The following is a 26,453-nucleotide window of genomic DNA, read 5'->3' as shown; positions in this document are numbered from 1 at the left end:
ATAGTATCAATCCTCTTATCTAAATCTCACCAAGAAAGCAAATGATTTTTCCCAAAATGTCAAGCTGTTACTGTGAATGAGATGCCATTATTAGCTATTACAGGATAATCTCTAAGCAGTAAAATACCGGGGAAAGTTTTCATACTGTACAACCAAAGCACAACACAGTCTTTGATACAAAATCACTTTATTTGTTACATACATTTGGCATAAACTTTCTGATTTGATATGTGGTCGTAATCAACTGAGAAAACTGTGGCTCTGCCTGAGACATCACATACTCTGTACCAAGTAAATAAACAGTAAAAACAAGGAACATTGCAGCTCTATAAAAAAAGGAATTAAATCCCTCATGATCAACCTCCTTTACGACTGCACATAATTCTTAAAGAAAAAAATAATATTGCAACAGAAAACTGTTGTTGCCTGCAGTTATCAGAGATATCGACAGTGCAGCAAAGAATGGCTATATGTGTTCCTCTTTTGTTGCCCAACAGTCCAAAAACCAGAAGAATTAAATTGACAGTGATATGAAACTGACACAGCAAATCTTCACATTTAAGAAGCTGATATGGAGCCCTGAAACTGACAAGAGGCAGCAAAAGGTCATTAGACCTGTCAAACATTGTTTATTAAAATAAAATAATGAAAATGGAACGTAAAAGGAAACTAGAATGTGTGTTTCCTGACCAAGAAGAATAAGCCCAAAGAGAACAATTCACAGTAAAAGCTTCATACTTTTTCTTTAAACTCCAATCAGCTGGTAAAATGTGAATGAGGGTCTTTAATTAACAATATTATTTACTGATATAATGGTTGTATTTTGGACTCATCTGATAGACATTTATTGCCTTTGGTCGGTTTTTTGTGCTTAATAAGCTGGAACCTGAAATTTAGGAGTTATCGTAATCGAGTAATCACTTAGTAAGCACTTAGTAATCATTTCAACACTAGTAGTAAAGGCAGCAGCAGGTGACTTTTCTTACATTTCGATTTTACATTGGAGATTTAGCCCTTCAAAACTCTTCTTTGGAGGCAGAAATGATCTCTTTCAGTTAAACCTCTGTGGGTGGAGATACAAAACCAATATTTTTTTGACAGAATGTCACTAAACCCAATGAAAAAGCCAAGAGATGCGAGACTGGCGGTCTGCTACTAAATGACTTTCCAAATTCAGATTGGCCATGTTATAGGTAAAGTAGTTGCAGTAGCTAGCCTGCCAGCTTGTAAAATTGTGACTGCATGGAAATGGAAATAATTTTGGTTATATACTTATTTATATTATGACCAGAGTTTGGTCTTTGCAATTCACAACCTGGCTCTGTGGCTCTACCATCTGAAGTGTGACTAAACGGTTCAGATGATTTCTGCCTCTAAGAAATATTTGTAGAAATAAGTCCGTCCTCTGTCCCTTTGTTTTCCCTCTGTGGCACTTAAGACATCACCAACATTTTGTAATGTGTGACGTACCATAACTGTATTAACATGATCTGTACCCTGTATCTCCAAACCTAGTATATCCAATATTTTAGGTTATCAGACTGTAATTAAAAGTTAATTTTCTTGCAAAAAGTAGGCTAACTGTCTTGTTTAAATTCACAAACACACAGCTGAGCCTCTGCATAAGCTACCTTTTTTTTATAATTTCCTCAACCTTTGGCCTGTTTGCGGATTCAAGGTCACTGATGGTAGGTTGGTGAGGTGGTTGTGGTCTTTAGGCTCTCTTCATGCCACGTGCCATGAGGCAGGCAAACACTGTCATCACCATCTTGGGTTTGACCTCCACCAGGTCCTCAGGCAGCGCGTACACCCTGGCGCCGATCTTCCTTGCCATAGAGATGGCGTACCTAGCAACACAGTGATGACAGTGAGCATGTAACAATGAAAAGAACAGTTTCAGTTCTGGGGTTTTCTTGAACACTAATTGGATGTTACTTCTGAATGTGGAGTCAAAGCAAGAAGATGCAGTTATGTAACCGAAGCCAATCTGAAAAAAATAGTCTTTGTAAGAAATGTGGTAAAGTGGCAGTCAGACAAAGATTTCCCAGTAGAAAGGGGTTCTTTGCGCATCTTCCACAAATATGCATATGAATGAGGTACTTCTCAGGTCAGACACACCACATTACAGATGAGAACAGACTGAAGCATGTGATTGATTTGCAGCCTTTACCAGTGAAAACAGACCAACATTTCAACAATACTCTGTCTTCATCAGAGTCAAAGAGGATAAAGGCAAAAGGCAAACACATAGTCAACCTAAGATAGTGTACATTTGTCATTGGATAGAAGATGAAACAAGAATTCAACCGTATTGGACAATAGATATACAGTAGGGGCTGGGATTAAGAGCCAATGTCCAGGTGCTACACATACATTAAAACAAGACAGAAAAAGAAGAATACACTTCTATCTTTGAGTTACATGAAACCAAGCACAAAATGTGCATGTTCTGCAGCAACAATATATCATGAATTAGATTAAGCATGACAACTTTAGCTCTTCATTGAGGCCAAAGGGTTCAACTGTGTATGAACCCAATATGCTTCTCTGTGAAGCAGTGAGTTAACTATATCACCACCTTTAGGTGAGGGGGACTTTTTTCTATTCCCAAGAACTTTAATGAGGCAGTAAAGCCATGGTTAGAGGAATGTTGTGCCATAGCATATTCCATATTCTGAGTCTGCAGTCTCTTTCAAACTGTGAGAGCTTTTAAAGGTCACTATGGGAGGTACAAAGCTGATATTATTTAGAGATGGATCATTTTTGAGGATATTCCAATGACTGAGGATAATTTGCTTCACTTTACCTGCCAATGGAGAATATTCAGTGGAGAAGATAATCTTTGTGGTGATAGTGGTTTTAGTTTTCTTAGCTAAAAGGGATTCCCTATCAGTGTGAGGGACTCTCTGATAGGCCAAAGAAATATATTCTTTAGGGTATCCCCTTTGCTGGAAGTGTTCTCTCATTTCAGCAGCTTTAGATTGAACCTCTAGTAGTACTACAGCTCTGTTTAAAAGTTAAAGATGAGGTGAGGTAAATTATAAGAATTTGTTAAAAATAAATCTGTACGTACTTTGCGTTGTTTAGTTTCTCCTCTTCAGTCAGATCTTCTGTCTTCAGCAGATCGTACCGGATCGATCCGGGCTGGATGGCATCGATCAGGTCCAGGACCGGCATACTGCTACTGATGGACCCGTCCTACACACACACACACATACACACACACAAAGAGTGGAATGTCTGCAACAAGGAAGCCAAAACTGCACAACTGAACCTCCATCAACACAGTACAGCTATAATACTTCAGGGGGCGCCTTTTACTGTGAATACAGGTTTCAAGTCTGATAAGCATCACTGATGTACTATACAGTCAAAGAAATACCTACATGTCTATAAATAAATTCTAAATTTGGCAAAATGTGAATCTGCAGCAGAGCATCACAAAAACTCAGACACTGTACATTCTCTTTATTTGTACAAATTAAATTATGGTGTGAAAACTAAACTGCCCCCTACACAGAATCAGACATTTTGTGAGATACGTATATTCGCTTTCTTACTGAGCGTTAGATGATGAGATTGATTCCACTCTCATGTCTGTACGATAAATATGAAGCTACACAAAACCCCCTTAAAACGACAAATTGCTATATTTACACTTAAGAGTTTTTTTTTACTTCTACCTTTGGACAGAATCAGGCCAGCTGTTTCCCTTTGTTTCCAGACTTTATGCTAAGCTAAGCTAGCTAGCTAGCTGTCACTTTATATCTACCATACAGACATGATAGTGGTATCCAGTTTCTCATCTAACTCTCGGCAAATTTCCCAAAATGTCAAACTTTTCCTTTAAAGAGAAAACTGGACTCTTTGACAAAGGCTGAACTCATTCCACCCCCATTTACACAAACAAAGTGAATCGCAATATTTCTATAGGATTTCTGGAAAATAATTAGTCTTATGCCATGCTAATAAGGCAGCATGATAACATTAATCATTCTTAACTTTGACTCCAATAAATAAATCTATACCTTAGTGTAAGTCTGTTTTTGTGCAAAGCCTTAACAAATAAACCAAACTTTTCAAATGCAACAGTGTTTAACACATACAAAAACATGTCTTAACACAATAGAGGTCCTAGAACACTGCGTAAATACAGTATAAGATAAAAATGATGATTTGAACCAGAATATCTGATGTGATATACAGGAATAATAAGCTACCTGACAGTTTTTGATATTGTTCAGTGTTGTGGTTTGATACATAACACCAAGCCTGACTAGTAGTGGCCAGTTTTCTGACAATATCTTACATCATTTCTGGGTAACTTAATCCTTCAAACATAACATCGATAATCATGACTCTACACTCTAAAGTGTAGTCCCTCAGAAAGTTTTAAATGTGTTTCTGTGCGTTGTGGAGGAATCAGTTACCTTAAAGCTGGAGATAGTGGATTTGCCCGCTTGTGTGAGCATGTCATTGACCCAGGCCACGATGGTGTCATCAGTCACTTTCTGCCCGTCACCCAGGTCCTCCAGGATGTTCAGGGTGTACCTGAGGGAACAGACAGCATTCAGTCCTGTGTGTGCAACATGTGGGTATTTGGATTGGATTGTTTGGACTCATGACCTCAGTATTTCTAAAATCCTGGCTACTGTCCAGGAGTACTGTTGCACAACTCAGTGTTTCTCAACCATTTTGGATCATTAAAAAACAGTGATGCCCACTGATTAGACATGCTCCAACTGGCTGGGAAAAATCCTGGAATACTTGAATTTCAAGGGGCAGTAAGAACAACTTTTTCTTTTGCTTCTTATCAAATGTGACTTTACCAACTTTGCAAGCCATGGTATGTCACAGAGATATAACAAAAAATCTATCTTTTAAGTAGTGAATACTCACTGCCTTAAGGCTTGCAATGTGGCTCTAAAAAGATGTAGCTTGCTCCTTCGTTACAATAGATTGCAACGGTAACACAGAGACATGGCAAAAACAAATGGAGCCAGGGATCAAACTGCAGATTTGGATTAGTGGATGACCCGCTCTACCTCCTGAGCCACAGTTGCTCCAAAGTCTGGAAACATCCATGAAAACTTAGGAGCAGAAAAAATAACTCCTGCGGCATAAACCACATCTCTGCCTTTTATCTGTATGTACAGCATGTTCCAAACATTCCCTAACAGAGGATACACTGCCTCACTATCACCCTCTCCTAATCGTAGCTCTGAAGCACCATTGGAGGAAGAGTCTTCAGAATACATAATGGCCAAATACAACAATTGTTTGGAACATATGGATCATTTTTATATATTTTGACATGTTTCCATTAGAATCCATTACAACTGCTGTAAATCCAAGATGACAGCTGCAGCTGTCCAACATGAAGGACAAATATAGAAACTTTGGTGTTTCAATGGAGTTCCATCATTGAAGATGGAGGTCTGTGTTGGAGACTGATGGAGAGGGACAGAACTTCTATGAAAGGTAATAAAGGTTGTGAATGACTTATTGTTACCTCCTCATGAGCTGCCAGAGCAGAGCAAGGGTGAGGGTTCGATTCCCTGCGTTCAGGTCCTGACCTGCGATGCCAACCAGAGAGAATTTGGCCTCCTTCTTGCCCAACTCCACTGCATAGTTACAGTTCTCCAGCTGAAAAAGACAGAACAAATGTGTTATATTTTAGATCACTTGGCTGGTTACAGTTGAGTTGATTGTCTAAGAGTTGTGGTCTGACTGTTTTGGAGGGTACATGTGTTCACTTTTGACAGAGCGGGGCTAGCAGTTTCCTCCTACTTTTAGTTTTCGTGCTGAGTTTGGCTAAACACGTCCTGGACTGAAGACAGAGATGAAATTGATAATTGGTCAGCTGCACGGAAGTGAACAATGGCCAAGGTTTGAAAGCCAAGGTTTAAGCTCTCTTTTTCAACTTGTAACACAATTCGATCACTTTTAATGTGAACAACACTATTTTGCACTCGGTTTTGCATTTCCCAACAGGTTGGACACCTCGCTTATGAGTGAAATGGCTGTGGCTCGTTTTGGTACAAAATTCTAAATGTGTTATATTTGCTCCAGCAAAGACAACTAAGGTTTTCCCCACCAGTATTTCAATTGTTCTTGACTTCCAATGATTAATCTGCGATCATGACTATCTTGAACTTTGATTAGCTGTCATACCTTCTTCATGTTGCTGCCCAGTTTAGGGTAGGGAGGCTTGTTGACTTTGTCCCAGTCAACTGGTACCTTGATCTTCTCATACAACTGGAAGATCACTAGGGCGTCATCAATGTCTCTGTAACACACACACACACACACACACATAAACTTACTTTAAATTACCATACATGTCTTTTTGGCGTTATCTAGTGTCCCTTGATGTATTGTTACCTAGCTACATGTGGGTATCGGTCGTTAGATCACTCTCACACTGTATGTCAAAAAATACATAGTGTATTTTCACCTTAAAAATACAACCTTTGTTGTGTAAACCTGTAATGTTCATTAGGCCACAAATAATACAAAAAGTCTTACACAAAATACTGATGATTTAGCTGTTCTTACAGCATTACCAGTAATGAACATGTAAAGTTTGTCCTGAGGGTGGTACAAGACAAAAACACCCTAACAACATTTAAAAGAATGGCTTGACATTTTGGGAAATACATTTATTCACTGTCTTGCCGAGTCAGATGAGAAGATTGATACCACATGGGAGTGGTATCAATCTTCTCATCTGACTCATGGCAAGAAAGTGAATAAGTGTATATCCCAGAAAGTCAAATTATTTCTTTAATGTTTTTAGGTTATTATGTAGCGTACATCACATGATTTTTTTTCTCTTGCACCACCCTCAGGACAAACTTTACATTTTTAGCTCCACTACTGGTAAGACTCTAAGAATAACTAAATCATTAGTATGTTGTTTTTGTGTGTGCAGAGAAAAACTACGATTAACTATGTTTTCAATAGCAGGCAGTAACTATTGTACATGGTCTTGCAGGAACATGTGATGTTGACTCAATTCAGTTTGTTGCATTACTACTCTACACACAGAACCTTGTAATGATGAAAGCTAAATCATTACTGGGCGTTAACCTGAGCAGAGGGATAAGTGAAAGAATTAAAAGCAGGATGCAGAGCCTCTCTGACAGTCAGAAGCTGTACATTGAGGATGTAGTTACTCATGTTGATTAAGTGGAAAGCTCCCAGATGAGAAATGTGAGGCAGATAAATAAAGGGTAAAGAAAAAGGAGAGCAGTGAGTTTTCTTACACGTAGAGGTGATTGACACGAGGGTTGACCCCCAGCGAGTTCATCCAGTTCCTGAAGGTGCGCTCCTCCCTAGTTTCACCTGGAGGAAAACATCAGTGCGCTGATTAAAAAACACTAGCAGGAAATACTGCAGTAGTGTGTAGGGGTGTAACAGCATCTGTGACAAAAAACTCTCTAATTGGATTCAGACTGGAAATAGGTGGGCCTACACAGTTGGAAATTGTATAGACTGCCAACAAAATATACAAAATAACATTTAAATTAATCAAATAATAAAACATTGTATTTGAGTGTCACCATCAGAAAAAATAAAGTCTAAACTGAGTCTCAATAAAAGCTGTGAAACTGTTAATAGTCTAAGTGGAAATGGAACAAGCAGCAGGAAAATACAAAAAAGGGTGTGTGATAAAAATACAGTTGGTTTTAAGTAAAGATAGTGATAAAAATCTAAAAAAAAAAAAAAGCTCTCTTGGTCATTTTGTGCATATTTTGGAACAGGTTGGACTTGTGCAGTGCAACTTGTTTTTTGTTGTTATTTGTTTATATTTTGGCAAAGTCTGAATCCGATAACTGTGAGCCAAGGTCTCCATTTACACCTTGTATTAACATGTGCATCTGTATTTGGATACATTATCTGGATAATGACATCAGATCCATGGTTCTTTGCATGTACACCTGGTATTAATTGTTATGGAGAAACACTGATCAATGGTCAACTCATCAGTGAAGAAAGTGGCCAGGAGCCTTTGATGTCTTATGCTGAGACACTTGGCCAAGTGGAGAACAGAAACTTTATTAATCACAGTTGTCTGTGCATGATGCCAGCTCTAATACTCTGATGAGGTGGTCACAGGTAGTCACCCTTTAAACCCCTGCAGATCATACCATAAAAACTATACGCCCAGAAATGGTCAAATTCAATGCATCTACTGTATGCAAAGTTTAGCCTATTGGCTCATTAGTTTCTAAACAGGAAAATGTTTTTACAGTGTCTCTCTCTATAAGATTTACTGCTATCTCTACTGTGACCTTGAGGCCCATGCTTGACCCAATGTAACCCAATTTGAAACCCTTATAGTTAGAATTTTCCATAACATTAATAATCACTCCAATTATCTTGATTCTATCTATGGTTGGATCTCGATATGCAGATTAGCTAGGCGGGGCTGGTGAACTGCATTTACACCTTGCATTAGCATGCGTTTTCCCTTATCCTGATAAGCTATCTGGATACAGATACCATGTTAATACCAGGTGTGAGTAATAATAAATAAATCTGAAGTTATAAGGAGTGTCAGAGGGCACAGGCTTGAATCTCTGGACTGGAAAGAGAACAAGAACCTTTTAGAGGCTCTAAAATTCACCTTCAATAGAGCTCCAGTCGATATCCTGGTTCTCTGGTTTCTTCAGAGCTGGGTACTTGTTGAAAAGATTGGCAACAAAAGCCAAATTGAGTTTAGGATTGCCACGGATGACATCTGTGGGCATGACAAACTGTCTGCATCCGAGCCGGTCAGCCTGGTCCAGCATGCACTCTGCCCGCCTCAGGTCTTCTTTCTCCTGCAGAGAGGGACGGACAAGGACAATGTCAAAATGTGTGAAGCTGAGAAATCTGACTTCAGTGTTTATATTAATGTTGGCTGAAGTGGACATTACCACTTGAGATAGGTTACTTCTATGACAATACACATCCTGGCCTTGGAATAATTTACAAGACAAATTTCATTTGGAAACACTGCCCTCACTCTTCTGTCAGGTTCTATGTGATTGTTCTATAAGTGAATGTTGTGAATGTGAGACTGTAATCTACTCTACACTGCCATGTTGGCCAGTTTTTAGTCATCATACAAAACAAGATCTAACAACTAACAGGTGTAATCACAAAATGAGATCTTTGTGGCAACTTTGCAGACTTCTTTTGAAAACGTGGTTCTTGTACACAATTAGCTTCTTTTAAACTTAATTTGTTGATATGATCACCAAGTATCACATGGTGATTCTTAATGATGACACAGAATGTGAGGTGCTAACAGAGACAGCTTACCAAACTTACTTCAGTAAACCGGATTTGTAGGACTCTGGATGCAACACTATTCAACAGTAATATTAATATGTTCTGTACATCATCACTGAACCTTATTGTAAAACTTCCTCTCACCAACCTCTCATCAATATAATGCAGATGCTCTTATTTTGAAGCTGGAAATCTATTTTTCCTGCCCGTATTAACTCTGGTTCTTTACCTTTATTACATTTACTGGCTGTTTGTAATGTTGATGATCAAAGAAATAATGTTTCTAATATACATTTAGACTATATCCTTACAATTCATATTCATACACTTGTAGTTAGTACCTCCAAATAAGAGCGAAACAACAAGTAAAGTTAATTGCATTTATAGCCCAAAATCAATCATGACAAACTTGCCTCTGAGGGCCTCCACCCTGAGGGCCTTGAATAAATGTAAATTATTTAACAGCTACATTGCCAGCCATAAGGTGAGAGCAACAGGGATGAGAGAGAGAGAGAGAGAGAGAGAGAGAGAGAGAGAGAGAGAGAGTGAGAGAGAGAGAGCGAGAGAGAGAGAGATGGGGAGTGACATGTAACAAACGTCTCTGGCTAGATTTGAACTGAAGATGATGATTGGCAGCTTAACCCCTACACCACCAGGGTACATTCTGACTGATTTCTCCATGAATTCACACTTGATTCTCTTACCCTGAGTCCTGACATGTCGATGGTGATGGGGGGGATTCCCTCTTCATCACCTTTGGGCGCCACCTGGTTCAGGAGGTTGTAGTAGGCTTTGGAGTCCTGGAACATACACAAACAGTTTGGGAATATTATCACAAATGGAAACAGCTGCAGACTGAAGTGATTTGGCTTTTAACACAATAAATAATGAAGCCAGATTTCAAGCAAATGAATGTGACCTGCTGTGATTTTATATACAATTGAGTACATTCATAAGCAACAACCAATGAAGAGTTCAATTTGATGGTGATCTGTATCTAGAATTTACCATTATTAAACAAATGTTGTTTTTTAATCAATAATTACACTAGAACAAATAGAGATTTGACTCTGAATCATAGTTATAATTGTAAATATAAATAAAAAATCTAAATGGGACAACAGATAAATGCATGTACCTAAAACGTTAAATGTTAAAAAAGATATTTAAAAGCTTCAACATTTTGTGTACTTTAGAAAATATAGCATAGACAGAAATTGTTCAAAAGAAGACCAAGTTTTACAAAAAGCTGCATATAGTATCCAGCATTAAGTAATAAATAATTGGTTAAAACATGCAAATAAAACATTTTATCAAACCTTGCAATACTGACAGGTTGCCATCTGATAGTTTAAAGATTTCTCTCTCTTTTTTTGTCAAAATAGTTGACTTTAGAGACAGACAGGAAAATGGAGAGAGAGTGAGTTATGACATACAACAAAAGTCTGTGGCTGGAATTGAACTTTGACTACTAGGTCACACAGAAGCCATTTAATATTTTTTATTAAAGCCAAATATCAACTGACGGATCAGTTTAAGCCTCATGTATGTGTGTCTGTGTGTGTGTGATCACCTTGATGTCGGAGCTGAAGTTGTTGACTTTGGGAGCACCGGCTTGCTCCAGGTGATAGTTGGCCCAACGCAGCAGCAGCTCCTCTGGGGAAAGTTTCATCAGGTCCTCCAGACTCTCTCCATCACGCAGCAGTGCGATCAGAGCTACACACACATACAAATACAAATATTTATAAAAGCAACATGACACACTGAATTCTTCTGTCCAAAAACACTTGTCAAAGCTCAAAGGTCATGACTGAGTGAGATTTAAAATAATAGTCTGCAACATTTTCATATAAATAAATAGCTGTTTTGCTACTATTAAACAAATGAGGTAGTACATGTTAGTGAGCTTTAGAGGTGCTGGTAGGTGGATTCTGGTACATTTGGAAAGAGCCAGGCAAGCCCTTTCTCCGTTTCCAGTCTTTATGCTCATGCTTTATGCTAAGCTAAGCTAACCCGTTTCTGGCAGTAGCTTCATATTTAACGTATAGACATGAGAGTGGTATCAATCATCTCATCTAACCCTCAGCAAGAAAGCAAATAATTATATTTCCAAAAATGTCAAACTATTCCTTTAAACTTATGAGGTTGTAGACAGTGTTGTACTGGTTTACATTATGGAGGGGTGTTTCTAATATTCTGTCACCCTTGAAATATGTGAATAAAACCTCTTTATTTTAGGTATGATTGATTCACAGTGGAATCAATATGAATACACACAAAAACACACACACCTTCGTTCCTGCTGAGCTCGATGTCGGCAAACAGTCCAATCTTGATGACCTGCCACAGCAGACCCAGCACCAGGTGCTGCCTGCCCTCCTTCAGGTCTTCAGCTCCAATGTTCACCACGTGGCAGCCAATGGCTGACGCAGAGTTCAAAGCCAGGTTCAGGTTCTCCTGTTAGAATAAATGGCGCAACACAGGATGTAAAGATCAGTCATATATATGATCGAACTGAAAACAAGAATCTGATCCTGCTCAGCAGACACTTCCTGTCTCACCTGAATGGTGAAGGGTGTGAGCTTTTTCTTGTTGATGGTTCTCTCATCGATGGTGTCAGGGACAGAGAGGTTGATCATCTTACTAAAAAGAAGAAAAATGAAAAATTCAGGTTAACAACCACAACATTGGAACACTTTCATACTTAAGCACAACCTAAAAACTACTTGAAAGGAATAGTTCAACATTTTGGGAAATCCTCTCATTCACTTTCTCTCTGAGAGATAGATGAGAACATTGATACTCACATCTGTATGGAGAATGGTACTGATCCTCTCACCTAACTCTCAGCAAGGAAGTAAATCAGCAAATTACCCAAAATATCAAACTATTTCTTTAGATTTGGGAATTTTGGGGTGCTACTGGGTGCTGTCACAAAATGAGACAGTATCCTCTAAAAGTAGAGAGTACCAGAGAATGATGCCGTCTCCCATTCCGGTGAACAGGTCGTTGCTGTTTGGATCCATCGGCAGAACATGTTTACAGTCTGCATCCTTCTCTAGAGCTTTATTGATCCAGTTTACAAAGGCCACCTTCTCCTCCTCTGTTGGCAGAAGAAATCCCTTGTTAGATATCAGCAGCTTTCAATCTTTTCACATCAAAAAGTCTTCTTACAAAACCCTGATGTAGGTGTAAATATGTTGAACTTGAACTTGAATCTGCTTATCAGCTCCTCTAAAGCTCACTAATTAAAAGGTTATATCTTGTTTGTTTTAGCTTTAGAGGTGCATGGTAGGTGTTTCCCCTGTTTCCAGTCTTTGTGCTAAGTAGGCTGCAGCTAACGATTGCTTTCTTAATTAGTGAATCTGCTGTTTATTTTCTTGATTAATCATTTTATCTATAAAATGTCAGAAAATAATGAAAAATGCCTGGTATCATTTCATGGTGATGTCTTCAAATATCTTCTTTTGTCTGATCTACAGTCCAAAACCCAAAGATAACTTTTAGTTTTTCTTAAAATGACTAAATGATTTTTCAATTATCAAAATAGTTGGCGCTAAATTTCCTGTTGATGGACTAATCATCTAATTGACTAATTGTTGCAGTTCTGATGCTAAGTTAAGCTAACCAGTTGCTAGCAGTAGCTTCATATTTATTATACAGACAAGAGCGGTCTTCTTTTCTAACTCTAACCAAGAACAACAAGTGTATTTCCCAAAACGTCAATTATTACATTAATATTCATATTTTCTATTGATTTGTGGACATTTTCTGGTTTGAAACCCTGACCCTTTGTCACTGCTGTCTTTTTATTTGATCACTTAATTTATTACATTATCTAATCTAATCTAATCTAATCTAATCTAATTTTATCTAATCTGATCTAACCCAATTCTACTGGGATAAAATCAAAATCAAAGGTCAGATGAAGTCTAAATAACTTTATTTATCTAATCTAATCTATCTATACCAGTTGCAATCTAATGTGATCTAATCAAATCTAGTCTAATATGGTGCTAATGCTAATGTTAATCTAAATTTATCTCATCTCATCTAGTTTGATTCTAATGTAATATAGTGTAATTTGTTTCTTATCTAATTTGGCTGAAGTCAAATTTAGTCACACACACACCCATTAGTTGTTGTTTTTATCAGTTATTGATCGTGTGTGTGTGTGTACTGACCTGAGTAGGAGTGCTGAGTACCGGACTGCTCTGAGGTTCCTGCCACATTACAGATTCCCTCCTTCTTATTGATTGCTTTCCTGAAGGTCTTTGCCACCTCAGTGCTCTTCAGGCCATGGACGATCTGAAGGTGGATATGGGGTAATTAGGAATATAAATAATTCCAGTCAAATACAGTTCAGAAAAGAAAATATTCTGTCTTTGCTTTAGATGAAAAAGACACATCAAATATGTTATATGTTAAATATATCAATATGGCACATTGAGACAAACACTGTATATGTACTGCTTTATGCTGTACATTTGACTGTGTGACCTTTGACTTGTGAACTCACCTGAGTAAACTCGTCAAAGGTGAGCTGGTCGCCAGTCTTGGTAAACTCCTGGACAATCTCTCGGATCCTGTACCCCGGCAGTGCCAGGTTGGCGGCCCTGAAGAGCCCGTTGAGCTCGTCTTTGCTGATATAGCCATTGTTGTCCACATCTGGAAGAAAAAGATTGGAAGAGTCAGAGGTCACACATGGGGAAGAGAAAGTGTAACTTTAATACCCTTTTCATGCTTGTGTATGATGGGTTATATGCTTTTGAATAATTTTTTTTCTGCTAATTATGGGGTAATTTTAGCCTTTGTTTTGACCTGGTCATAACCCACAGACATATGCATCCGGTGACGATGGGTCACTATAGACAATGGGCCTCATGCAAGAACCACTAATATGAACAGATCTATTCTTAAGTGGCATGTACAATTTAAGAGAACTTGTCACTTTTAACAGTTTTCTTGTACTTTTTATTTTATGATTTTATTGGTATATTTTGGCAACTTATACAGTCCAGTAGAGAGGAAACTATCTTACTCAGGGTTTTATTCCGGTGGCTTTAGAAAGCTTCTCACATCTAACTTCATGTCAAACCACTCCCTTTCTATTCTGTCTCACTGCAGTGCTGCTCTGGTGATACGTTATTGGCAGATGTTTTCATATTTTCTAATTGTTTCAGGCCCACCAGTATGACGCTGATAAATGTTTTTTGTTTTCATCTTTCGATTTTTAACAGCAGCACAGGTTGATTTGGAAGTTTGGGGTCGCTGATTATCTAACGATGAAATCTCCCGAACAAAGATTGTTGAATCTCACTTAGAAGCCTAACAGAAAAAAGTATGAGAATTTTAGGAGAAGAAAAGGAAAATGTTTGTACAGAGTGTATGTTGTGCACCCGCTTGTGTAGGTGCATATTACTGTCCTGATAATGTGCCCTTAAAATAACAGTGAAACACTGCGCCATTGACTTTAGACCAGGTTTTTGTTGGTCAATGGCTCAGTCGCTCTCTGCTGCCTCAAGATAGCAATGCGCCAACAATGCGCCTGACCACACCTTACTTTTAGACCAACACGCCCATGGGCGCACTGATGGGCGCAAGTGCCATTGCTATTTTAACAACGTGGGCGCTGGATGGGAAAATGACAACTGCGTCGGTCTTAAAATAGCAAAGAGACTTGCACTGCGCTTAGCGCCGCTCTGCACCGGGCGTAAGATAGGGCCCTATATCTCCTTACTGGGGCTTATTTTCAGTTACACAATGTTTTTCCTCATCGAGTCTGGATATATCATACCAGTGTGCAAGGACCATCTGGACTAGCTGGAGTCAGTTATGTTATGTGGATGCAGCCGCAAGTCACTTGGAACACAGTTGCTGTTGTTCTGTATTCAGAGTGGGCAAAGCCTGATATAATATTCTGTCAGAAAACACAGTCTAGTTTACCAAAACACTGCAAAGTTTGTTGCCACCTGTCCGACTGCAGTGCCTCTCTCTCGGCTGCCCCTGTTACAGCTCCCATGGTAACTTCCTCCTCCTTACTCAGTTTTGTATGATTCCACGGTACTATATTCGGCCTAAGTTGTATTAGTAGCGCTACATCTCTGCCCCAACATTATATTGTAAAGCTAGTTGTTTGTTTGTGTTAGTGTTTGTTAGGAATCACGGAGACAGCGCAATTCAACAGTGCGATATTCAGCCTTGTGACATGAAACTAGTTTTCTTTCAAATAAATCTTACAAATCTCATATTTTATAGTATTTGGTAGTATGATATTTTAGTGTCTGCTTTTCCCTATCACAAGCATAACATAGTAGACAGGAGTGTTTTGGGAGACCCACATTTTACCGTCCTTGAAGGCACCACTACAGACAATGAGAAACATTTGTAGTCTAAGCAGATCTCCAAAGTCCGCCGGACAACATGTTTTGCGTCACCCAGCAGACTTTAGCCAGTAAATGAGCGGGGAGCTCTGGTTGCAGGCAACAGGGAGGGAAGTTAAACATTGTTCATTTGCATATACTACCCACATTGTAATGATACAATGCTGGCTGAGTTTCCCTTTAATGTATGATGTGACTGATTGATCAAGTCATCTCCTGAGCTGAATCAGACAAACCCTGACACGTCTTGTCTCCTGAGCAATTTAGCTGCTGAAAACTGTTACTTAAAAATAAGTGTAATCATTTCTCTTGACGTTAGTAGTCCACTATAATGAACTGCAAGAAGCACTGATATTCCCATCCCCAATAGAAACAGCTGTCAGTTGAGTCGTCACAGAGTCCAAATTAAACACTAATGATGATCAAGTTCTTGCTGTACTGGTTCCTCTGCTCTTAAACAGACATCGGGTAAGGTAGCACTATCTTCCTTTTTTTCAACATTGATCTTAAAACTAAAAAACAAAAATATGGGGCCTCCTGGTGGCCTAAGGATTTAGGTTGCTGATGAACCATGAACTGCAATGTTCAATTCTCCTCATCTCCTGTCATCTCTATACTCTCAACTCTACAATAAAAATGTTCAGAAATTTTTTAAAAAACAAACAAACAAACAAACAAACAAACAAACAAACAGACAAACAATTAAGGAACAGAGTCTGACCTGTGTTCAACCCGGGGCTGTGATTTTTGGTCATGTCAAATTATACATATTTTCCTCAGTCTGAAAATGCTCCCTTACATTGCTCGAGACAATTTCTTTTCGTTTTTTTTTTTTTGTTTTTTTTTTTTACCTTTTGTTAAAATGAATTAAGTTGACTTTTGTTTAGAATATTTGTTAGAAGTTTTATATTTATTACCCAAAACAAACTGTTGAAAAAGGGTCAAGGGTTGATTTGAAGACAGGGCTTTTTTATAATCAGAAATACTGCCATCTGGACCATTTATATATGCTAAAAGGAGAAAATGTGACATCTTAAAAGGACAATTTTGAAAGACGAGATCAGTCACCTTACACCTGGACAGTTAAGGCTGTTTTTAGGAGAACACCTGATGCTTCTGATTAAGCTCCCTCACCAGTCCTCCTTCACTATTCCTTCCTGTATCAAAAACATTTGAAGAAATGACAGTAATGCTGCAGGTTCCTTGGTGTCTTACCAATCTTGGCGAAAGCTTCTCTAAGTTCCTCCAGCTCCTCCGGAGAGATCGGTGTGGTGGTAGCCATGTCGGAAACCTGAATGAGCAGTGGAACCTGAAACTGACACAGAACAAAAAAAACAGCACCCTTAAATTAAAAGTCAAATCCTGATAGTACTGACCGGTCTTGCGCAGAAAAAAAGGAGGAACTTCAGAGATGTTATCTCCTGATTTTGTACTGTGATGCAAACTGCTCATAGTTCTCACTTCTGCCAGCCTACAACTTCCTGCTTCTGCTGCCTGACAGAGAAGTGTTTCTTTGTTATAGCTGTGTAGCAAGATCTGAGGACAGACTGCTCCAACATGTGATCTGTTTTCTACTTTTTTACTTATGCAGGTATTATCACATTGAAAAACCTGTAACAAGTCTTAGCTAAATGGTAACATCAGCATGCTAATATGCCCACAATGACACTGTTTAACAGGTATAATATTCACAATGGTCACCATCTGTTTAGCATGTTTGCATTGCGAAACTACAGTATTAGACAAATTAAATTCTGACCTGATGGTGGTGCTAGATGAAAAATCAGAGGATCAACAAAATTATTAGATTTCATCTTGAGTAGAACACAAATGTCTGTATTCAATTTTATGGCAGTCCATTCAGTAGATGTTATTTGTATTTACTTTAACTTTTATTTAACCAGGTTAAATCCCATTGAGGTTAGTAACCTCTTTTTCAAAGGAGTGCTGGCCAGGACGGCAGCACTACAATACAACATCAGGCACACAAATAAAACAATACTACAAAAACAAGTTTTTGTTGAGGAAATGTGAACCTCATGGTGGCGCTAGAGGAAAAGTCAGGTGATCACTGAAGTCATTAGGATTCATCCTCTGGAGACAATGAATGTCTTTACAAGATTTTATGACAGATCCTCGAATAGAGATCTTGTGGTTTATTTTTTTTGCAGTTGTCAGCATCTCCAGTCTTGCAGTGCATGCTACAGGCCAACCAATACTGGATTTTGAGCCTGATACTGATATCGATATTTGAAAAAACAGATAATAATACATCAATCCATAGTTTTTTTTTTACATACACACACAACATGAACAAACAATCTTGATATGGACCCCTTAGATTGTACTGAGCAGAACATTTCACATCCGATTTGTCAGTGCCCTGTCATGAAGAGTGAAGCAATTCTGAGAAGTAGATAGTCACCTGACACACACAGGGCTTTTTATTTTAGTCTGTGATGATTCATGTTAAGTGTCTGTGTATGATTATATATCCTTTTTTGGCAGGGTTAAACGTGAACAGTCACACACCATGTCAGGAGGACGTTAAGAAAGACTTAGCAGGTTACACTGCAAAACCACAAAGAAGACTAACTACAAGTTTTAAGATGAGTCATTCAACTTCCTGACAAGCTGACATATAATCAGAAAAAACATGAAGACCCTGCAATAAATCCGTCCTACAGTATGTGAAGCTTGAGGTTGTAGTTAGTGGTGATGTATTAGACAGCATTGCAGTGTTTCTGTATTCTGTCTCTCATTCAAATGGGGAAAAAGTATCTTTTATGTCCATGTGAGGCAACCATGTCTCTGAGAAATGACATTTATGTACTACTAATTTGCAAGAGCAACTGTGTGTTGAGAAAAATCCAGATTTTTTTTTTTTTATCAACTTGAGGAAATGTTTCTAGCCATGCTAACAGTCTGTTTGTCCGTCCACTACTAAAATATCTTGACAACTATTCGATGGATTGCTATGAAATTTTACATAGACATTCATGTTCCCCAAAGGATGAATCCTTCGGTGATTCCCTGATTTTTCCTCTAGTGCCACCAACAGGTCAAAGTTTTCACTTATGCTGTGATATATCTCAACATCTACTGGATAGATTGGCACAAACTTTGGTACAGACATTCATGGCAGCTAATGGCACACATTCAATGAACTAAGTAAAAAATAAAATACTTCTGACAGCCGCTCAGCTCCATAAATTTTAACTGAATTAAAAAAAATCCACAAGCTAAAGCCAATTCCTTCCACTGACTGCAACTAGCTTGTAGCTGTTATTATGCACTTTATGCTTTTTAATATTTGTATATATTTTATTATTCTGTCCAGTGTGTTTTATTGAGATGTGTGTGAACAAGTGAGCAGCTGCTGCTAAGTACACATACTTTTTAATTGCCCCACTGGGGATAAATAACATTATTGAACTGACATGCTGAGGTAACCTCAACAGTAAATGCTGCCACCTGCAACCAAAATGCAAACACATTTATGTTGCAACTTGTCGGTTTGCTCTTTCAGAGCTTCTGCAGCTGTTTCCACATTGTAATACAGCAATGTGTGAATTCTTGCAGTGCTTTACAGAGGCAGAAAGGACAAAGGAGTCGATTAATCAGAAGTTGACTGTTTCCTGTTTGTACTTAGCACAGGAAACATTTACAGGTGGCTACATCCACTTGATATGTATGGATAAAATATAACAGATTTCAGACTTGACTAAAAATTAAATGTGTCAGACTGAAAGATCAAACCACAGGGCAGACAGCTTAGACAAAGTGTTCTTGCATGTTGAAATTACTTCCATCATATCTCCCTTGAATCAGTTCTGTTAGCTTGAGATGTCTGTAATTTTATTGTTTATTCATTTTATTATATTATTTTCTTTTGTGCATGAGGCTTACGGTCACTTTATTCAGTAATTTGTAAGTATAATTTGCATGTGTGTCAGAATGTGTGCACATGCAACGTTTGGACAAAACACAATGGGGAAGAGATTCCCTTAACTTTTTAAAACATCTTGAAACTTACTCATGTCAAATAAACATGCATTGAGGATCTTGAATTGTTAGGGGATTTAAAGGTTTTAGGGTATACTTAAGTTGTACTAAGTGTGCAAAAAAAGGGAGGATTGGGGCATAACATTAGGTTGATTTTAAGAAACCCTGAATTCATATCAAGCAGTGTGTGCATAGATTAGAGATGACTGAAGATGTTAAAAAGGGTTATTTGTCCCATTTGTGTTCACAGCTCTAAAGTCTAAATTTAGTGGGAAATGGCTGACGTGAGATGTGACTAACAGCAGCTTTGTTCTGTCTGTCGAGCAGCAGCCAGCAGATCAAAAGCAGAAATGAAACTCTGTAGCGGTAAAGCTAAATCTAAAATGGCGCTCTGAATACTTTTTCACATTTACTTCTCATCAGCTCTGTTGAGCTAATTGCAGTCAGATGACTCATAATTATAGTCTGACATTTAAAGGGGACCTACCATGCTAATTTCCCCCTCTTTAATTTTATACTGGGACTCCACTAGAGTAGTGTTGCATGATTCACAGTTCAGAAAACTTCTTATTTATTTTATACTGGCCCTTTATGCAGCCCCTCAGTTCAGCCTATGTCTCTAACAGGCAGTCTTAGCTCCTGTCTCTGTAAGGCCCCCCTCCCGCTCTGTCCTGATTGGCCAGCTTCAGGAAGCCTAGTGAGGGGCAACACCAGGCTGGTGCAAGGTAGTTCTGGGTCTGAAAAGTGAAGTCAATGTGGAAATGCCTTAAACCTGCATTCTCTCTAATGGCCATCAGGGGGTGACTCCACTGGCTCCAAAAAGAAGTCCAATTGTATAGAAGTCTATGGGGAAATGACCCTACTTCTCACTTGATTTATTAACCCAGCAAACACTTTCCTAATGAGTTTATGGTCCCAATTGCTAGTTTCAAGTCTTCTTCAATACAACATGATGATAATTTTGTAAATTATGGTCCCACTTAATTTAAATATGACAATAAAGCACAAAGTCTATAACGGCGACAACGTTGGTTAGGTAATGTAACCATAGCGTAACCATAGATTCACAGATTAACCATAACCATAGTTAACCATAGACTGTAAATGCACTGTGCTAACCAGCCTAGCAGCTAGTGTTAGGGGTCAGCTCCACCCTCTTGTCCAAATAAAGTCACTTCTGGCTCCAAAAATCCAAGATGGCAACAGGTCCACAAAGATGCGAGTCCACAAAACAATGGGTGATGTGGCTACGTTCCATTATTTTTATACAGTCTATGGGCATGTATTAGAGTCATGTTAAGTTACTGCCAATGCAGTTTCTGCTTTCCTGCTTTACAGGAAATTAAACATATTCCTCACCGAACTAGTGGAACTTCATTAGCAGTGCTAAAAACCTCTGGAGATATTTGGAGAACTTTGTTGAGCGGATCAGTTAGAAATAATGCAGGGAGGAACAGTACAAGCAGAAACAGCCACAGTGATGATGATGTTTGATGAAGAGCTGCAAACGACCAGCACACCTCTAACAGGTAAACTACTTTCTATTTTACTTTGCCCTGCTGTGTATTACTTCTACATACGTTTACCTCATTATTTGACACTTTAGCCACGTTTAATATGAACAGCTGACATTGTAACATTATATATATGACAGAAAATAAGGAAAAGCAAAATAGGTCCCCTTTAAGGTGCAAGATGTCACCGAGCTGCTGCTCCACACGTGTACTATACTTTTTTTGTCCATGACATCAAGCTGAATTTCTTCTTCTTGCAATTTTCTTTAGCAACTGGTGTTATTTCATTATTCTTACTATTATTGTTTCTACAGATTTAATTGGCTATTTTAGTAGCTGTATGCTTGGTAACATTGTAGTTTTCTTCCCTTTTATTTGAATCTTCTGGATGTTTCAGCTGAAGCAAACAATTTATCCAAATGCATCAATATCAATTTCATCTAAGCGAAAACTACACAGCATTCAAATCCTTGTGTGCCTTAAATGGAGCAAGCACAATCCAACTACTAACTACAAGAGTTAGTAGTTAGATTCCCAGTGGTGATCAGTGTGTGTGTGTGTGTGGATATCAAGTTATTCCAAGTCAGAAGGCTAAAGTCCAAGTGAAGTCACAAGTCCCTGGTGGGAAAATTAAAGTCAAATTTGCAGGTCTTTTTTATTTTGTAGTAAGTAATGTACAATGTCACCAGATTCACGACTCTAATCCAAGTCATGAGTCCTGCAATTGCACAATTTAAAAACAGTACATTAAAAGTCTAAGATTTACTTAAATACATATAGTATTTGTTAAATCTACTTAATTTCACTATATAAAGTATTTCTTTATGTATTTAAGTATTATAGCTAGATTGTGTACAACAATGCATCTTGTTTTCTAATATGATTAAACTGTATGTTGGGATCTGCATAGTAACTATTAACTGTCAGATAAAGGTGGAGTAAAAAGTATATTTCCTTCTGATATGTATTGGAATAGAAGTATAAAGTAGCAGAAAATACTCAAGTAGAAGTATGAAACTGTACCTACTCTAAGAACAGTACTAGAATAAATGTACTTACTAACTTTCCACTACTGGTCATAGCTGAACTTCCCTATTTCTGAGTCTGTGACGTAAAGTAAGGAACTTTGCACAGTTTGCAATGATTTGGACTTGACTTTGTGAATCAACTTACAACAGACAATAAAACAGGATTGTTGCTGAGCAGCATGGCCTTTCAGTGCAGCCACTGAGAGTATTTGCATGTGCTCATCCTCATTAGTGTGCCTCATGCTTGCGCTTAAGTTTCATCAACTATATCCAACAGCCCATCATTCTTCTTTTTAAAACAACATAAAGTATTACAGACTAGTGAAAAACTGTGGGGAGCTGATGAGTTTCTGTTCACCCTCGCTGCCTTGGAGGGATTTTTTGCAGTTGAAGTGAAGCTAACCGCAAAACTTCCTTTCTAGCTCACTGCAGTGGTTTAACTTCCTCTCCGAAAGACCTCAACTGCTCTTACATTTTCATCCATAAAAGTTTTAAATTATTTAAGTCACACAAGCAACAAGTTATGCAATGTAAACAAGACAAACCTGACTGAACAAAGTTTCTGTTGTTGCTGTGTGTTGTTTTATGAAGAGGGACGACTCATGAGCAGAGCAGCAAAGACTGGCCTGAGATGAACAAAGGTCAGGGTTTTCATTAAGAAAAAGTGGACTGTGCCATAATATATGCATCAACATGGGATTACAAACAGTTACACACTCTGTCCTCCTCTTTCACACAAACACACAGAATAAGAAATTAAAGTCCCTCTCAAGTTTCACCTCACATTGATGCCCTCAGCGAACACATGCGTGGATCAGAGGCCACCTGATCTCATTTCATTTCTTTACCTGAGAGTTGCAGTGAGGCTGGTGATCTCTGAGCGTAGAGGATTATTCGTTGTCTGTCTTGCTGCGTTACTTAGTCCCTGTGGCTGCTGTGCTGCTCACTGCTTGACAGGCAGTGCACTGAGTCGGCACAGAAAGCAGGGCGACAGCACATCTATTCAAATCTACAAGGAAGGAAGTGACATGCAACCCTTCAAAAACAGGAATGAAACGTTTTCTTGTCTTTATATGGCAATGCACGATGGTCAAGGTGAACCTACGTGCTGGGTGTGATGGATTTTGTTTCAGACTGTCATGTTAGGTGTAGGTGTCATAAGAGGGTGGGTTTCATCTAGAATGCCGTCACATCCAGAACAAAGTGTAAATAGGAACAAAAATCACTTTGTCCATACACACTGAAGAAATATGATCAAGTGGTGGTTTAAAGGGTTGAGTGTTTATTTATTTACTCTGTGCTTTTGTTTGTATTTGAATAAAATGCTGGTTGCCAGTGAGGAAGTGTGGTCTTTAAGTCAATAGTTTTATTTTCAAGAACACAGAGGAGAATCCTGCCCTCTGTCCATATTCAAATCCTTGAGAGTTCTCAAACTGAAAGTGTAGAAAACCACAGATATTGATGTATCTGGCTACATACTAGGCTCACATTTATGCCCCATGTTGAACACCTGACCAAAAAAGTGAAGATCAAACACTGAAACAATAAAAGGGACAAGCACAAACTGTTGCCACAAAGATGGAAGCCCTCCATTGTCTAGCATATATTTGTATGTTGTAGCATAAAGATTTCCCTTCACTTGAACTGAGGGCCTCATCCAAACTATGAAGACCAGACTCACACCAAAGGTAGCCTAAAGCAGTGATTCCCAACCAGGGGTACTTGTTCACCAGTGGGTACTTCTGCATTTGTCAGGGGGTATGTGAAAACTTAACTAATTAACTGAACTAAATTTAACTAACTAAACTACAAAATGGAAATTGTGATTTGATTAAAATGATATATCCACATAATGTATTTACTATTTTGTCTAAGAGGAAAATAAACAGTCAAATAAGATTAAAGAATTGGTGTGATGCTGATCTTTATAAATTTACAATGATCAATAAACTGAAACTGGAACAAATTAACTAATAAACTAACCCATTTGTCACCACATATTGCAAATGTTAGAGGTGTGTAAAAACTAGTTAGCAAGAGAGGAGCTGTAGCGTCAGAAGTTAATCACTTGGAGTCATTTTTTTAAGAAAAAAAAGTCCAAATTCTCTGATTCCAACTTCTAAAATGTGAATATTTTCTGGTGTCTTTAGTCTTCTGTGACAGTAAACTGAATATCTTTGGGTTGTGAACAAAACAAAACATTTAAGGACATCATCTTGAGCTTTGGAAAACAGTGCTCGACATATTTCACCATTTTCTGACATTTTATTGACCAAACAACTAATCAGTTAATCGAGAAAATAATCAACAGATATATTGATAATGAAAATAATTGTTAGTTGCGGCACTGAAGGTAATAGATGGTTGAACAGTCCAATTTCTGCCACACCAAATGGTAGTGGTTGTGAATGCAAGCCAGACCAATTAAATTGTATAAACAATATAGTAACAATATTCATTTTTAACTAATCAATTGTATTAAATAATATTTTATAATCCATTCATAACATGTTTTGGTTACGTACTTCATACGTTTGACAGAAAAGATGGGAACCACTGCCCTGTGAACAGGGGTGTTCACGTCACATGGCAGAATATTCTTGATTTGATGTGTTTGTTTCGCATGCATATATATTAGTTGCTGTGTTTGAATTATTTGGCTTTAACTGTGTTTTGGATGATTTGGCTGTAATTGGTTATGGGATTGCTTTGAACTGTCGTGAATTGTATAGTTTTGTTGTGTGTTGTAGTTTTTTTTCTGCCGTAGTGTACTACCTACTGGACTATAAGTACAATCGATTGGACAATTAACCTGATTGAACAGTAGGACTGACAGCTGGAACAGCCAATCCTCAGTCGAGGCCAGGATCAGTAACCAGGAAGTGGAGCTGCAGGCGGGAGAAGGGTGTTTGTAAGCCGGAGGGACGCCAGTCGGAAGCAGGAAGCCAGAGGAGCAGGTAGCAGGAAGACAAAGGGCCACGTTCACGCTGCTACACATCTGATCATTGCCTAAAAGCCACTGGACACCAATTGAGAAGGAGCAGAGCTGACACTTGTATCTACAGGCCAAATTCTACAGTACTTGGTGGAGTCTAGAGCCTTGGCCCAAGCAAGTGAGTAACCAAAGTTTAATGATACAACAGACATACTAGTGCCGGTTCAACCAGGAGTTCCTGGGCTATAACAAGTTCAGTATAGTCTTTCGAGATGTGATCGGACCGAATGGCTTAAATTCTGATAGTGAAATGAGTCATTTCATGGCGTATGTGGTGCTCAAAAAAATGTATCCACTGTTTTACAGCTACTCCTTTTCCCATAATTGTGTGTGGGAAAAATGCTTTTTGTGCCCGTCAGACTCAGAAGTTGTAATTCCATGGTTTGGCCACTATGTCAAATAGGCTTCAAAGCCCAGTGCTGTTCCTGGGGGCTTGGCAGTGAACATGGATGTAAGGTTAGGGATAGGGTTCAGGGGGGTGTATATAAGCCAGAGTCCAAAATCCATTCATTTTTCATCCTTTTAGAGTTCAAATAAAATGTGGCTACTTTAAAATATTAAAGGTCTTCTTAGCTTTTTTGATCTTCAAATCTTGGATGAAGGCGCCATGCTTCTTGACTTCAACAATAAATTGATGAATGCAGTTCTGGAGCCAGACCATTTATATTTGTGGATGTGGAATTTACCAAGAATGATCTGCTGCTGAATTATCTCTCTTCTGTTTAAATAAAGCAAGGAATCAATTCATCCGATCTACCTCATACCTGGCGGGTGGATTGCTGGAGAAACGAGAAAGTGCAATGTCGATGTGTGAAGTTGTTTGGATGAGTCCCCATGTTGAAATGCCCAACTTTACAGCAGAAATAAACATGTTCATAGCTTGGTACAAAAAATGGTTTTGGTCTATAGCTAATTTCCCTGTTCATGACAACTGTAAAGGGGGTGAATTTTTTCATAACTCAACCTTTTAATTTTTTTTAAGCCATAAAGTTATGCATAATTAAGGATGTGGCCGCTTTGAGTGACAGGTTGCTAACTGTTAGGTCGCTTGTTTCAGCAATCAGGCTTCATTCAACCCGCCTCAGCTCCACCTCTTTGCCCATTATGGTTTAGCCAGGAGTTAGGCAGAGTCAGCCACTGCCCACTTTGAGGTTCAAAACCGCTCTTCAGAAACCAGTGGGTGACATCATGGTGGCTACGTCCATATCTTTTACAGTCTATGATAAAAACTTGAAAAAGTTTAAGA

The 26,453-nt window shown here is 38.4% G+C and overlaps 1 protein-coding gene across 1 annotated transcript; it reads right to left on the bottom strand.

Annotated features, from left to right (window-relative positions):
• Positions 1 to 170: 170 nt before the first annotated feature.
• lcp1 (lymphocyte cytosolic protein 1 (L-plastin)) lies at positions 171 to 25,211 on the bottom strand. The gene is made up of 17 exons (XM_042426137.1): positions 25,025 to 25,211; positions 23,061 to 23,221; positions 16,881 to 16,980; positions 13,802 to 13,950; positions 13,467 to 13,590; positions 12,253 to 12,385; positions 11,844 to 11,925; positions 11,574 to 11,739; positions 10,856 to 10,998; positions 9,987 to 10,082; positions 8,633 to 8,828; positions 7,269 to 7,347; positions 6,175 to 6,289; positions 5,513 to 5,646; positions 4,431 to 4,551; positions 3,074 to 3,198; positions 171 to 1,847 (listed from the first exon to the last, which is right to left on the bottom strand). The coding sequence occupies exons 3-17, from the start codon at positions 16,945 to 16,947 to the stop codon at positions 1,715 to 1,717; spliced, it is 1,863 nt and encodes a 620-aa protein (XP_042282071.1). The 5' UTR covers positions 16,948 to 16,980; positions 23,061 to 23,221; positions 25,025 to 25,211; the 3' UTR covers positions 171 to 1,714.
• Positions 25,212 to 26,453: the final 1,242 nt, after the last annotated feature.

This window comes from Thunnus maccoyii, chromosome 11 (assembly GCF_910596095.1).
Source record: "Thunnus maccoyii chromosome 11, fThuMac1.1, whole genome shotgun sequence".
Taxonomy (NCBI): domain Eukaryota; kingdom Metazoa; phylum Chordata; class Actinopteri; order Scombriformes; family Scombridae; genus Thunnus; species Thunnus maccoyii.
This window is presented reverse-complemented; position numbering and strand designations above follow the sequence as displayed.

Coding starts and splice junctions, on each gene's coding strand:
- lcp1 (XM_042426137.1), bottom strand. CDS start 16,947: ATGGCTACCACCACACCGATCTCTCCGGAGGAGCTGGAGGAACTTAGA. Junction 10,083..10,855: donor ACTTCAGCTCCGACATCAAG/GTGATCACACAC, acceptor TGTATGTTCCAG/GACTCCAAAGCCTACTACAA. Junction 7,348..8,632: donor CGACTGGAGCTCTATTGAAG/GTGAATTTTAGA, acceptor GTTTTCCTCCAG/GTGAAACTAGGGAGGAGCGC.